General features: G+C 56.7%; 1 protein-coding gene across 19 annotated transcripts in view; it reads right to left on the bottom strand.

Annotated features, from left to right (window-relative positions):
* The window catches only part of MARK2 (microtubule affinity regulating kinase 2), a 360709-nt gene that overhangs the window by 271880 nt on the left and 75852 nt on the right, over window positions 1-12977 (bottom strand). For 10 of the 19 annotated variants that reach the window (XR_012657172.1, XR_012657171.1, XM_032804214.2 and 7 more), the window contains 7 exons: window positions 8770-8823; window positions 3125-3475; window positions 2109-2157; window positions 1538-1603; window positions 1339-1409; window positions 832-888; window positions 366-602 (listed from right to left, as the gene is read on the bottom strand). Coding sequence is in view for 17 of the 19 variants with exons in the window: in XM_032804214.2 (XP_032660105.1) it covers window positions 366-602; window positions 832-888; window positions 1339-1409; window positions 1538-1603; window positions 2109-2157; window positions 3125-3475; window positions 8770-8823 (885 nt within the window). In the remaining 2 variants the exon portion in view is untranslated. Of the gene's footprint in view, window positions 1-365; window positions 603-831; window positions 889-1338; window positions 1410-1537; window positions 1604-2108; window positions 2158-3124; window positions 3476-7436; window positions 7574-8769; window positions 8824-12977 lie in introns of those variants that run through there. The other 9 variants (XM_075073348.1, XM_075073349.1, XM_032804227.2 and 6 more) reach the window with 2 other exon arrangements.

The following is a 12977-nucleotide window of genomic DNA, read 5'->3' as shown; positions in this document are numbered from 1 at the left end:
GGATGTGATTATCCTCATTAGGCAGATGGGGGAGAAAACCCAACAACTTACCAGGGTCAGACAAGTCAGTGAACCAAGAACAGAATCCAGGACTCTTAGTTCCGAGCCCCCTGTTCTAACCACCAGACACTTTGCCCCTACCAGAACAGAACCCAGGAATCCCAGCCCCCTGCTCTACCCACTCCCTTGGTAGATCTAGGAACAGAACCAGGAGTCCTTGCTCCCATCCCTACTCGGGGTGCGCACGGTGGGTATGCAGGTTCCCAGCACGCCCAGTGCCCCCTCGGTCCACTTCAGTAGGAAAGGTGCTGGGGCTGAATGGGGGAACCGCCAGTGGCAGCAGTGGGGGTGCCATACCCACTCACCTTGAGGTTCTGCCCATCAAAGGGCAGCGAGCCGCTGACCAGGGTGTACAGGATGACACCCAGGCTCCAAACGTCCACCTCGGGGCCGTCGTACTTTTTGCCCTGGAAGAGCTCAGGCGCAGCATAGGGAGGGCTCCCACAGAACGTGTCCAGCTTGTTCCCGAACGTGAACTCGTTGCTGAAGCCAAAGTCGGCTATTTTAATGTTCATGTCGGCATCGAGCAGCAGATTCTCGGCCTGCAGGGTACAAGCAACATGGCAGGGGGGTCACTGCTGCCTGGGCATCCCTTGCAGGGTAGGGAGAGAGGACAGCCAGTGGGGCTGAGAGTTGGGATGGAAAGGCATTGGCAAAACTGAGTGCGAGTCCCATGCCAGTTGAAGGGAAGGGATCAGGACCTTGAGGAGCAGGGAGCAGATCTGAACAGGGGCTCTGGCAGTACCACGCCCTGCTGAGAGTCTCTCTTACCTTCAAGTCTCTATGTACAATGAACTTCTGGTGACAGTACTGCACAGCAGACACTATCTGGAAGGGAAGAAAAGATCAAGATGCGGGGGGGGTCTTCACGACATTGCTGCCCATGCGGGGAAAGGGACGCAATCACGCTTCACAATCCACCTACATCCCCCTCAGCCTCACTGTATGGCACAAAAGGACAGCTGAGCCCAGCTCCCCCACCTCAGGTGTCCACATGGTACCCACCCTCATGGTATCTGAGCACACTGGCACCACTGCAGACAGAGAGGGGAGTGCCCTCTACACAGTCACCAACATTTCCTGCTGCATCCCAGGGCTTCACAAGGCTAAACCCGCCTTTGGTCGGACACTCTCCCGCAGCCTTGGGTTTAGCTAGGGATGGCAGGGTCACTGTCACAGGTGGCCTTTAGCTCAGAGGCTGCTGTGCTTATGCCCACACAACGCCCAGCACCCCTGCACCAAGGGTCAGGGCCACGTGTCACCGGGAGCAGAACTAACCTGTCGAAATTTTGCCCTGGCTTCTTTCTCTTTCATTCTTCCATGGGCTACTAAGTAGTCAAACACCTCACCTGCAGGGAGTGACAGAGACGTTACACGGAGAAGGGTGCAGGCCTGAGACCCCCAGAAACCTTCGCTCTGGCTGAGGGCAGGAGGGTGTTATGGGTGCCCCCCACCCCCCAGTCCGGCAGGCACCTACCCCCACTGGCGTACTCCATGACGAGGTACAGCGTCTTCTCCGTCTCTATGACTTCAAATAATTTAACTGCAAGACACAAAACAGGGGGAAGTGGGTGTCCTGCGTAGCTCCAGGCTCTGAGCCCTGCCAGTGCTGGCCCGAGCCAGGGGTTGTGGCAGGCTGGCTGCATCATTGGGCTGATGCTCCCCCTACTGGTGATGTAGGAGGCTCTTGGGGCCAAACCTGGTGCAGGCATCAACCCACTCACATTAACTGGAGTTGTGCCCACTTGGGCATCCAGTGCTGGCATTAGCTGTTGTGCCCGGATCAGTGCTGGGAGCTCTCCAGGTGCCCGCGAACTGCAGCCCAGAACTGCCACAACTGCAAAGAGCATGAAATCCAGCTCACTAAGGTTTGGGCATGTGGCTCTCCAGCCCTGAGAGTAGAAGCTGTGTGGGGCATTTCACCCTCACCAGCTAGAGCCTGCCTTCCCCACTGGGGTGGGTGGGAGCTTGCCCCTGGGCGTTCCAGTCCATCGCTCTCCCAGGACGAGCAAGCGTGGGACTGGGACAAGCTGTGTGCACAGTCTCACCTATGTTGGGATGATTCAAAACCTTCATTATTCGCACTTCCCGGAAGAGCTGGAATAAAGCAGAGACGAGAGCATGCAGCTGGAGTTAAACAGCAAGGGGGGCCCAACAGTATGAGGCCAGCACATCCCAAAGGCCCAGACCCCTACTCTAGGGGTCACTGCACAGAATCAGGACCCCTGCGATCAGGCTGGAGTGGGGTAGCCAGCCCAAATAGCCACACCTCCCCCCCTCCCGCATAGGCCCATCTGCCTGTCAATAGCTGAGGATCTCACAGCACTGTCATAGGGGGCAAAACTGACTTGCACAAGGCCACAAAGGCAGAGCGGGGACTGGAACCCAGGAGTCCTGCCTCCCATCCCTAGTCCCAGGTTTCAGCTCCTAGAGGAGGCTGCTGCACTGCAGAAGGGTCTGAAAGCTACCTTGGAAACGGGAAGCAGAGGGACAATGCCCCCTAACAGAGCTGCTGAGTGGCTTAGCGTATGTTTGGACAACACAGCAATTCTGTTAAGTGGGAGCGCTTTACCCCTCCCCGGGGTGAGGTCAGAATCCCGCCCCCCGCAGATTACAGATCTTGTTACTGTAATCCATTAATTAACAAAGCAATCCGCTTGTGTGTAACCAGCCGGGGTAATCGGGCACCAAGACTGAAACTCCTGCCACCTTGACTGGGCTACGTGGATGCCCCCACAACAGGAGACACACCAGAGCACCTCACACAATTATGCTAATAATCCCTGGCTCTTCTACAGTGCTGCCCAGCCACAGAGCTCAAAGCACTTTACAAAGACTGTTGGTATCACTATCCCTATTTTACATATGTGGAAACTGAGGCACAGAGGTCACAGCAGAGCTGGGACTAGAACACAGAAGTTTAGTAGTAGGTTAGCGCTGTAGCCACTAGGCCACCCTGCCTCAAAGTTAGTGTGACACAGGAGGGTCTCAGCTGCTTAATTCAGAGGGGCATGGTTCACATTACCTCCTGCCACACAGAGCAGAGGTACACTAACTCTCTCACCTTCAGGCAGCTGGTCATGGGCAGGTGTCTGCAACGTGTCTCCCCCCACATAAAAGATAGAGAGAGAACCCAGCACAAGCAATTAACCACCAGGAGATTGAGCTTGGACTGGAAATGGAGTCGTCTCAAGGGATGCCACCTCATCCAGCACCTTCTGCCACAGAGGAGGCCAGAGCTGCCCCAGGGCAATGCTGATGAAGTGGAGCCACCTCTGGTGTGGAGTGAGTCAGCTGCCAGCACAGTATTTTGGGGCCTGATCTCTCTTGTGATGAGAAGCGCGGTGCAGAGTAGACAGGGCCTTTGTGGGTGATGCCCCTGCGTGTCAGCACTGGCTCTCTGAAGCATCTGGCTCTGTGGGTGAGCAACAGGTCACAAATGAGCTGCTGCTCTGTGCACCATCAAGGGCTCAAAGGAAAAGTGGCTGGGCAGTGCTCTGGGGGCTGAGAGTGGAAGCAGGTGTGGGTTTGAGGGGTTGCCTCCTCTGTAACCTGTCTTGAGCCAGGGCGTTGCTGCTTTTTGCTGAGGGTGGGGTGGGGCTTGAGGAGCTGTGTCTGTCTGGGAGCCCCATGGCAGATATCCCTTGAAGGGAAGGGGCTGGAGTTGCCCCCTTGCCTTGCACAACCCACAGGGGAAGCATTGCCATGCTGGCATCTGCCTGAGTCCTGACCCAGGTGGGTGGGGCCACAGAGGAAGCACTGGGATGGGCCCAAAGCTGAGGCCAGGCCACAAGGCGCCCCAGGGTCTGGGATTTGCCTGGATCTCTGTTAGGCTTCGGAGGGGGCTACGCTTTAGATGCTTCCAGTCTATGGGGTATGCTTGTGCTGAGTGCCCAGCCTAGCAGGAGAGCAGGAGTGGTTGGGATGTGGGGCTGTCTCTGCCCTTCCACATACAGCTTCCTCCACCCCCCTTAGCTATCCTCCCATAGCTCTGCCCGGGGGCTGAGCCCTTGTCCACACATAGGCCCCAGTGTGGTTCTCCCAGCTCTCTCTCGGGTAATGATGCCAAGTGTCTGACTAACACTTGCCTTGTTACCAAGGCAATGAGCCACAGACAACCCAGAGCTTTCTCCTCCGTTCCTTCCCTTTATGTCTTGGGTTGCAGGGACGCCCACTCGGCATCTTCCATGCCCCTGCTCGTGCAGCCTCCCTGTGTGTGGGGAAGTAAGGGGGAAGCTTTTCCTCTCCCAGAGGATATGTGAGCTGGGCTAATTCGAGGTCATTCTCTGGATTCTCAGGCCTTTGCTCAACTTCCTGCGTGACACAGTTGGGTGGACATGGTCCACCTGCAGGCCATGGAAAAGTAGGCACCCTCACCCCTTCCTCAGGGGGCCTGCTGCCAGCTACAAACCTCCTGAACAGGGGAACTGCCACCCAGCACATGGTCCTACATGGGGCAGGAAAACATGGCGCCGGTGCCTCTGACATCGGCAAGGAGAGCCCAGGGCAGGGCTCCAGGCACACTGGCCGTGGGGTTGTGAGAGCTGCTGCAGGGACTGTGCTCTGGCCACTGGAGCAGTCAGGGTGCCTGTGATCAGCTTCATGCTCTGGAAAAGAAGTGGAAGCTAAAGGAGAGAGTAGGGGACTGATGAATTTTGTGTCTGTACCTCAGTATCCCCATGAGGGCAGGGGGGAGGGAAATACCTTCCTGCCAGGGAAGAACCCCAAGGCTTTTGGGATGCCATGCTGAGTGCTATCCTGCTCCTGGGGACAAGCCTGGCAGCATTTACCCAGGTCCTGCTGCAGTGGGCAAGTGCTTTGGGGCCTGGGCACAAAGTGAGATCCCATCCCAGGCCCTGTTTTCTGCATCACAGTTTCCCTTTGGTGACTGGCAGGAACATGACAGTGATTTCCAGGAGAACCCTCCCTCCCGCAGCTGGCAGCGCAGATGCATCCCACCCCCTTCCCCGTGTCCCAAAACCACAGCAATTAAACGGTCTATGGGCTCCCTAATGACCGTACATGGGAGACAGCTATAAATACCTCCCCAACAAACATCTGGAGACTGAGCTAAACTGAAAACTGGCAGCCAGATGTTCAGATGCCACAGCTGCTTGCGCAGAGCCAGTCACTCCAGCTGCCGGACTATTAGCTCCTAGCCAGGTGCCCTTCGATTCACTTGATCCACAAATGCCCCACACTGGTGTGAGTATGGGCAGGAGTGAAACCAAGGAGCTGTCTACTTGGGTTCCTGCCCAGCCAGGATGTAGTGACATGTATCTTCCCCCCTTGCTCTGAAGAATCCTCAACAGCTTCCCCAATGGTCCACTGAGCTGAGAATACGCTGCTCCCAGAGATCCGCGCGGGGACACCGGTGAGCTGAGAACACACTGCTCCCAGAGATCTGCGCTGGCTCCCGGCTAGCCCGGGACACCGGTGAGCTGAGAACACGCTGCTCCCAGAGATCTGCGCTGGCTCCCGGCTAGCCCGGGACACCGGTGAGCTGAGAACACGCTGCTCCCAGAGATCTGCGCTGGCTCCCGGCTAGCCCGGGACACCGGTGAGCTGAGAACACACTGCTCCCAGAGATCTGCGCTGGCTCTCGGCTAGCCCGGGACACCGGTGAGCTGAGAACATACTGCTCCCAGAGATCTGCGCTGGCTCCCAGCTAGCCCAGGGCAGGGCTGGCTTTAGGCCGATTCCCCCGAATCAGGCCCCGTGCCAGCGCCTAAGAGGGTCCCACACCGGCACCTTTTTAGTTTTACTCACCCGGCAGCACTCTGGGGGTCTTCGGCAGCAGGCCCGTCACTCGCTCTGGGTCTTCGGCGGCAGGTTCTTGAGTGCCGCGGAAGACCCGGAGCGCCACCAGGTGAGTACGAATTGGGCCCCACACTTGTTAAAGCTGGCCCTGAGCCCAGGATACCAGTGAGCTAGAACACACGGCTCCCAGAGATCTGCGTGGCTCCCAGCTAGCCCGGGACACCGGTGAGCTAGAACACGCTGCTCTCTGCTCCCCAAAGAGCTGTGCTCGCTCCCAGCTAATCTGGGCCACAGGTGAGCCAGTGTTCACTTGATTTTAGTCACCCACAGAGCTGCAGTCTTAAGAGAGCAGCAAGCCTCTTTGTAGGCATTATTCCCCAATGCCCTGCTCTTGGAAGGGACTCTACTGAGGCTTTACAGCAAAAGGCTTTTCCTCCAGCAACCATTTGTCATCCCCACCTCCATTTGGGGCTGGGGTACAGCCAAGGAGTTAGGGATAACTTGGGCAAAACATCGCCGAAACAGGAGGGGATCAGTTCCGCTCTCCACTCATGGCCAGAGGGATGTCTCCACCAGCCACTTTGAAGAGACTAAGTGGTTGCAGTGGTGCAACCCTCCTCGAGACTAGTCAGCGAGGGCATCCCTTCCGTGCTGGCTCGTGAGCCTGGACAGAGCCTTCCAGGAGGACAAGGCACATCTCTCTTCAGAGCTCCAGAGAAAAGCAGTCAGGGCACCAAAAGCCACAGGTGCGTGCCCTGATATTGCACCAGAAGCTACCCACTATGCCATAGTAGGAAAGCTCCCCTCTGCACATCCCATAAGTCACTGCTCAACACACAGCTGCTCCCCAGGGTCAGGCATGAGGCTTTGTGCTTAGCCTGTAACCTCTCTGGGGCAGAGACTGTGTCCATCATGAGTTTGTACGGTGCCTGGCGCAGTAGGGCTCTGATCTATCAGAGTCCCCTACAGGACACCATAGTAAACAATAAGGCAGTGAGAAGCTGGGGTAGTGAGAAACCCCCAGGAAAGAGAGCTCCAGCATCCCCTCCAGCCTCAGCTTCACCCCAACAGGGCTGAGGCCAGGCCCAGTGCACCAAACTGCCTTGTGACTTGGAAACACACTGGGCAGGGAGGGGTTAAACGAAGCGCCTGCGCCCATGCACGAGGCCCAGGGCTGAGCTCACCCTCACCCACTAAACACCCTCTCCCAGAAGGTACCCAAAGCAGAGCCCAGAGCCTACGAGCTGGAGAGGCTGATTCTGGAGGTGGGCGCAGCTCTGTGCTGGTTGCCAGGGATGCGACAGTTGCTATGGCTGGCTTTAGAATGGGGCAGGGGGAAGGGATTCCTCTGCAGGGTGCTCTGGCTTCCTGGGGGAAGGTGCCACATGCTTATGCCTTGAGCTGGAGAATCTCGGGACCAACGTTCATAAGGGCAGGAGATGGCAGGGATCACTCCTCCACAGCTGGCCAGGTGCATTATGGGGCAGCACACAGCTCACCTGGGCCACATGCCTGGTCTCACAAGGCAGGAGGCTGGGGGGTAGCTGGAAAGCTCCTGAGCACACGTCTCCCAACTCCCTTTATTCAAGCCTGGCTGGGGGAAGCCTCCGCTGTACCTAGGGCTGGCATTCCTCTGGCAACAGGGCCCATCCAGCGAGGGGCTCCGCATCCTCCACTCCAGCGGGACCCAGCCCATGGCAGGGGGCTTGGTATAACCAGAGGTGGTGCTGGGAAGTGGAATGAAGGCCTGATGAAGATAAGGGAGACCTACATCTCAGTGGGGAGGGACACACCAGAGGGTAGTGGGGGCCACTGAGGCAAGGTGGCTCCAGGAGACGCATCCCGACATGGGCGGAAATGGGATAGAAGAGGCCTCATGGTCCAGGCCCTGTGCCAGTCCCTCCCTGGGTGTTCACATGCCCTGACAGCTGCAGCAGCTGCCAGTTCAGCCGCTTTGCTCAGGCTCTGTTGACAAGGCTGCATTAGCAGCTGCCAAGCCATGCAGGGCTGCTGGTGTCAGGCTCTGAGTCAAACAGAACATGGAGCAGTCTGGGCACAGAGTGCTGCACCTCCCGCATGGCCTTCTGGTGACCCATGCAGGCGGAGGATTGGTGACAGCCTCAGCCATTGGAGCCCGACTCCTGCAGGAGCTGGGGGTTATCTGCCGAGTGGTCAAGAGGAGCAGTCACCCCCCAGAACACAGTGAAGGGATCAGCTGGCATGGGTTCCCTGCTCCACTCACTTCCCACAAGCAGAGCTGTAGTCCTTTGAGGGTGGGATGGGCACAGGGTCAAGCTCCTGGGGTGGGACATTCTGTGCCCATGGACATTCACCCCCCCACCCACACCACTCTAGGGACCCCATTAATGATACATCATGACTCCCTGGTGCCATGGCAAAGCTGACTCCAGCCCTCGGCAGGATGGAGCACTGGGCACCCCATTGCTTTGACCTCATGGGGCACAGTTCTGTGGTGTCACTCAGCCAGTACTTCACGAAGGTAGGCAACATGTAGACTCTCCCATTCTACTTAGGCAGAGAAGGTCGGAGCTGGGAGTAAAACCCAGGAGTCCTGGCTCCCAGTCACCTCCCTGTAGCCCACTAGACCCCACTCCCTTCCGAGAGCTGGGGACAGAACCACGAGCCCTAGCTCCCAAGTCCAATAGTTAGAGCAGAAGTACAACACACCTTGCCAGTTATGTTGGCAAACTGAACCCCTGGAACTTGTCCCAGGGACCCCCACGCTCCCAATCCCCATGCAGGGAAGTAGTTGGACAGTGCAGGGCTCAGAACACAGCACAAGCAGCTGGGCAGAGATTTTACTCTGTTTAATTCAGAGCATCACCATGACAGTGAAGGTGGTGCTAGGGAGGAGGCAGTACTTAGAGCACCTCCTGCTGTCAGAGTGCTATGCCCACAGTCTGAACACAGCAGAAGCAGGGTCCTTACCTTCTGCAGGCTTGATGAGTTGAGCTGCGTCTTGTCAATGATTTTCACAGCCACCTGGATGGGAAGAGAGAGGAGCCCAGTTATCTCTCCTGCAGTGTTGGACAAGCTGGAGCAGAACATGCCCAGGGGAGAATCCTAGGCAGGTGCAAGCAAGGATGGAGGCCCCGACAACCCTCAGGCTGGCTGTTCGCTGCTACCTCTGCCGCCCTGGTTAATGACAATGCGTCTCTGTTCTGCTGAGCTCCCCAGCCGGGCCCAGCACAAGGATGGCAGCAGGCCAGCGGGCAATTTACAGCCTTGAGAAAACTCAGATTGTAGGCCAGTGTGTGTCAGGCCGACTGTGGGGGCCATTCTTCATCCTGGCTTGAGGACTTGAACCAATCGGGTGCGAAGCAGTGACTGTCACACTGAAACACGTGGCAGGTTCCTGGAGTCGGGGAGGGAACCTGCAGCAAACTATGTTCGACGTGGAGCCTTTTGAGAGAGCCAAATGAAGAGCCCAGACCTGCTGGCTAATCTCACAGGTGGCAGAGAACTAGCACAGCTGCAGGTTCTGCGAGGAGTGTGTGGCAGAGCGCTCCAGAGAGGCCAGTGAGCTGAGCTAAGATTAGGTGGCTTGGCCCAGTAACCCAGAGCAAGGGGATGGCACTCAGTGAGGATGGTATTTCCACCTTCCCTCAGGTACCCGAGCTTGGCTCTCACTGCTTGACAGGCCCTTGTTGCCCCACCTGTCACTCCTGCCAAGACTTTGTGCACATACACACTCCCCAGCTTGCACTCATCCCCTGTGTGGAGCCTCAGATCCATTTAGAAATGGCTGAAGCTAGATCAGTCTAAGGCAACCTGGTGCATACATAAGCATTGAGACAGAAACCCGCCCCCCCCCGTCCCCTTCCCCAAGACCCAGTAGGACCAGGAAAGGCAAGACACATGGAAGAGTTTCAGCAGGTATCGCCCTTGGTCATGATGCTAATCTGAAGTCCACTGGGCCTTGGCAGAGGACACGTTGTTTAAACCCTTTCTCATGGGCACTAAGCCCTATGGCAGGGGTAGGCAATCTATGGCACGTGTGCCGCAGGCAGCACGTGAGCTGATTTTCAGTGGCACTCACACTACCCGGGTCCTGACCATTGATCCAGGGGGCTCTGCATTTTAATTTAATTTTAAATGAAGTTTCTTAAACATTTTAAAAACCTTATTTATTTTATATATCACAATAGTTTAGTTATATATTATAGACTTATAGAAAGAGACCTTCTAAAAACATTAAAATGCATTACTGGCACGTGAAACCTTAAATCAGAGTGAATAATTGAAGACTCGGCACAGCACTTCTGAAAGGTTGCCGAACCCTGCCCTATGGCTTCAAAAGTCTTTACAGCAAATACACCACTGGCTACGAGCTGGCCTGTGAGAGCCACTGTGTACAGCAGCCCCACTGCAAGCCAGCGTGTCAGAAAAATACAAGTCTCCCAAAAGGGAGCTATAGCTCCCTGAGCCATATTGAGCTACAATCCAGGGAAGGGACAGCCAGCTATCACTTCAGTCAACCAGGACCCCCAGGGTAATGCGATCCCCCTTTTCCTCCACCGGCTCAGTCAGCAAACCTACCTCAACACATCAACCTCCCTTGGATCCTAAACCATCTGCTGTGTGCAAGGCAGGGAGGAATAGCAGCTTGCTGCCTCCTCTCCCCACTCCCCTCAGAGCCAGGGACACACAATAGTAGAGCCTCAGTACAGCTGTAAAAACCCAGCTAGCCTAGCAGCACCACAGCCCGCAGCCCTGCCAGGCCCCATTTAACTCTTCCCTGACGCCAGAGTTCAGTGGAGACACAAAGGGCTGGAGGGGTTAGGTGGCGAACCAACAGGCTAAGCCAGGGCTGGGTGGGGGCAGCAGTTGTCTGATCACGAGTGTTGAAGGGAATTATGGCAAAGGGAGAGAGGGTCAAACGATGGGTCGGATGTGAGGGGGTTAAAACAGACTAAAGAAGAGGCTAAAACATGCTGGGAACCAGATCTGTTGGGCTGTGAAACTTTCCCAGGGGACGTAGCGGGAGCCCCGTGAGTCAGGACACAGACAAGGCATCGGGGACAATCTTGCGCTGACTCCCAGGGATGGATGTGGCTCACAAGGAGGAACCCAGCTAGGTCTCACAGTACTGACTGCAGTGCTCACTTGGGTCAATCCTTCCCACCTGTATGGACAGGGATTAATGCTGGGAGGCAGCATGTGCTGAAGTGTGTGTGTGTGGGGGGGGGCGCCTCTTCAGAGCCAGGGGAGTTGCCATGAATGCCCTCTCAGACCCATGCCTTCGTGGCTTCCACTTGGGCCCATCAATTGGAATGAGAAAACCCCTCCTCTTTCGGCAGTCCCCCCTCCAGGAACTATTCACCACCACCACCCAGTGGAAGCCGCTTAGTGTCCCTCACACAGACCCTACTGTGGTAGCTGGAGGGGGCAGGTAAGCTAGGCTGGTGTTAATTGAGCGCCAAACCCAGGGCTCTGGGCTGCAGCATAGGCAGGGGCAGGCTGCAAACACAGATGCCCCCCAAGTGCTGCCTCAGCAGTGACAACTGCTACAAGAGCTGTTGGGAAACAGGCACAGGCTTCAGGCTGGAGATAACTGGCTTCTTCAGCCTGTGCAAACAGCAGGGCCCTGTGAACAAACCGGTATTTCCACACTGTCACCAAGGCTTATTTACAGCCTACAGAGCTGGGGGGTGGGGAAAGGACGCTCACCCAATGCCCTGCCCCTGCCTCTGAGCCCATGGGAAACTGACTCCAGCTGATCCACCACTTCTCTAGTATTTTGCACCCTCCTGGGAGTCTGAAGAAGAAAATGCCCCCATCTAACTGGCTGCCCTTTCCCCCTGCCACCATTCTCAAGAGGGACAGTCAAGCAGAGCTGCTGTAGGAGGGGCAGGAGGGAAGCAGAACCACCCATGAGCTGCTGGGTTCTGTTTGCTCCCTATCCTGGGGAATACATGGTGGGACGGTGCCTGCTCTGTTGCTGTGAAAAGTACATGTGTGCCCCATGAACGAGCACTCACACCCCTCCCCAAAGAAGAGGAAACAATGGCACCTGCCGTGACTCCTGGTGTGGAGAGCTGCCTGGCTGAGCTGCTCACAGGGGCGGGGCCCCAGCCTCTAAGGGGCCAAGATCAATCCCCAGTTTGTTTGCCTCACTCTGCCCCCAGGGCCCTTCCCGAGGCTGGACAGCCCCTTGAGCAGTGCTGGGGTGGGGGGGTGGGGTGAATGCTGCAGGAGCAGCCAGGCTTAGTCATCCCCCACCCAGCCTGCAGTGCCTGTCCTGGAGGGGCGAGATGGGAAAGCCAGGCAAACACAAGGCTGGGTTCTTCCACCCACCTGCAGCCCTTTGGAGCAGAGCAGGATTCTAGCACATTCCCACAAACACACAAGGCTTTAAGGCAGTGGGATAAGCCTGCCTGGCCCCTGGCTAGGATTCAGGACTGCCTCTGTAACGGCCCAAGCGGCTGCAGCAGATCCATGTGCTGGGGTGCATCTGTTGCCATCTGCTCCGAGGAGTGGGAGCCTGGGCTGGACGCCTGGCAGCTTGGCAACAATCGGTACTTGGCATTTCCGAGCGCACACGCTTGTTCCGGGTTGGAGACCTCACAGGCTTGCAAAGCGCTCCAAGCAGGAGGGACCGCAACATGGCGGTTCAAGTGCAGGGCTGAGAGGGTATGTCTACACTGCAGTTAGCCACCCTTGGCTGGCCTGTGCCAGCTGACTTAGCTTGGGCTAATGAGCTGATTAAATGCAGTGTAGATATTCGGGCTCTGACCTCTGGGATCCTCCCATCCCACAGAGAGCCCAGACTACAGCCTGAGTCTGAACATCTACCCTGCAGTTAAACAGTCCCTTAGCCTGAGCCCTGCATGGGCCAGCTGCAGGTTTTTAACTGCAGTATAGACATACCAGTGAGTCAAGAGACCCGGGTTCTGCCTCCCCTGGTGATTCAGCTTGCCCATTTGTCAGAGGGGGCAACTCCCTCCAGATGTGGTGCAGACACTGCGCGACACCACATCAGACCCTGGAGAAAGGCCCCCGAGGGCTTTGACAAAGAAGGAAATGGAAGCAGAGATGGAAGGGACTTGCCTAGGGTCACACAGTAGCAAGGTCAGATGCTGAGATTCCCCTTGGCTCTAGCCACTAGGCCTGGGGTCACAACAAAATAGTCAGCA

Source organism: Chelonoidis abingdonii, chromosome 17, assembly GCF_003597395.2.
Source record: "Chelonoidis abingdonii isolate Lonesome George chromosome 17, CheloAbing_2.0, whole genome shotgun sequence".
NCBI classification, from domain to species: domain Eukaryota; kingdom Metazoa; phylum Chordata; order Testudines; family Testudinidae; genus Chelonoidis; species Chelonoidis abingdonii.
The sequence above is the reverse complement of the archived record's forward strand: the minus strand, read 5'-3'. Positions and strand labels throughout refer to the sequence as shown.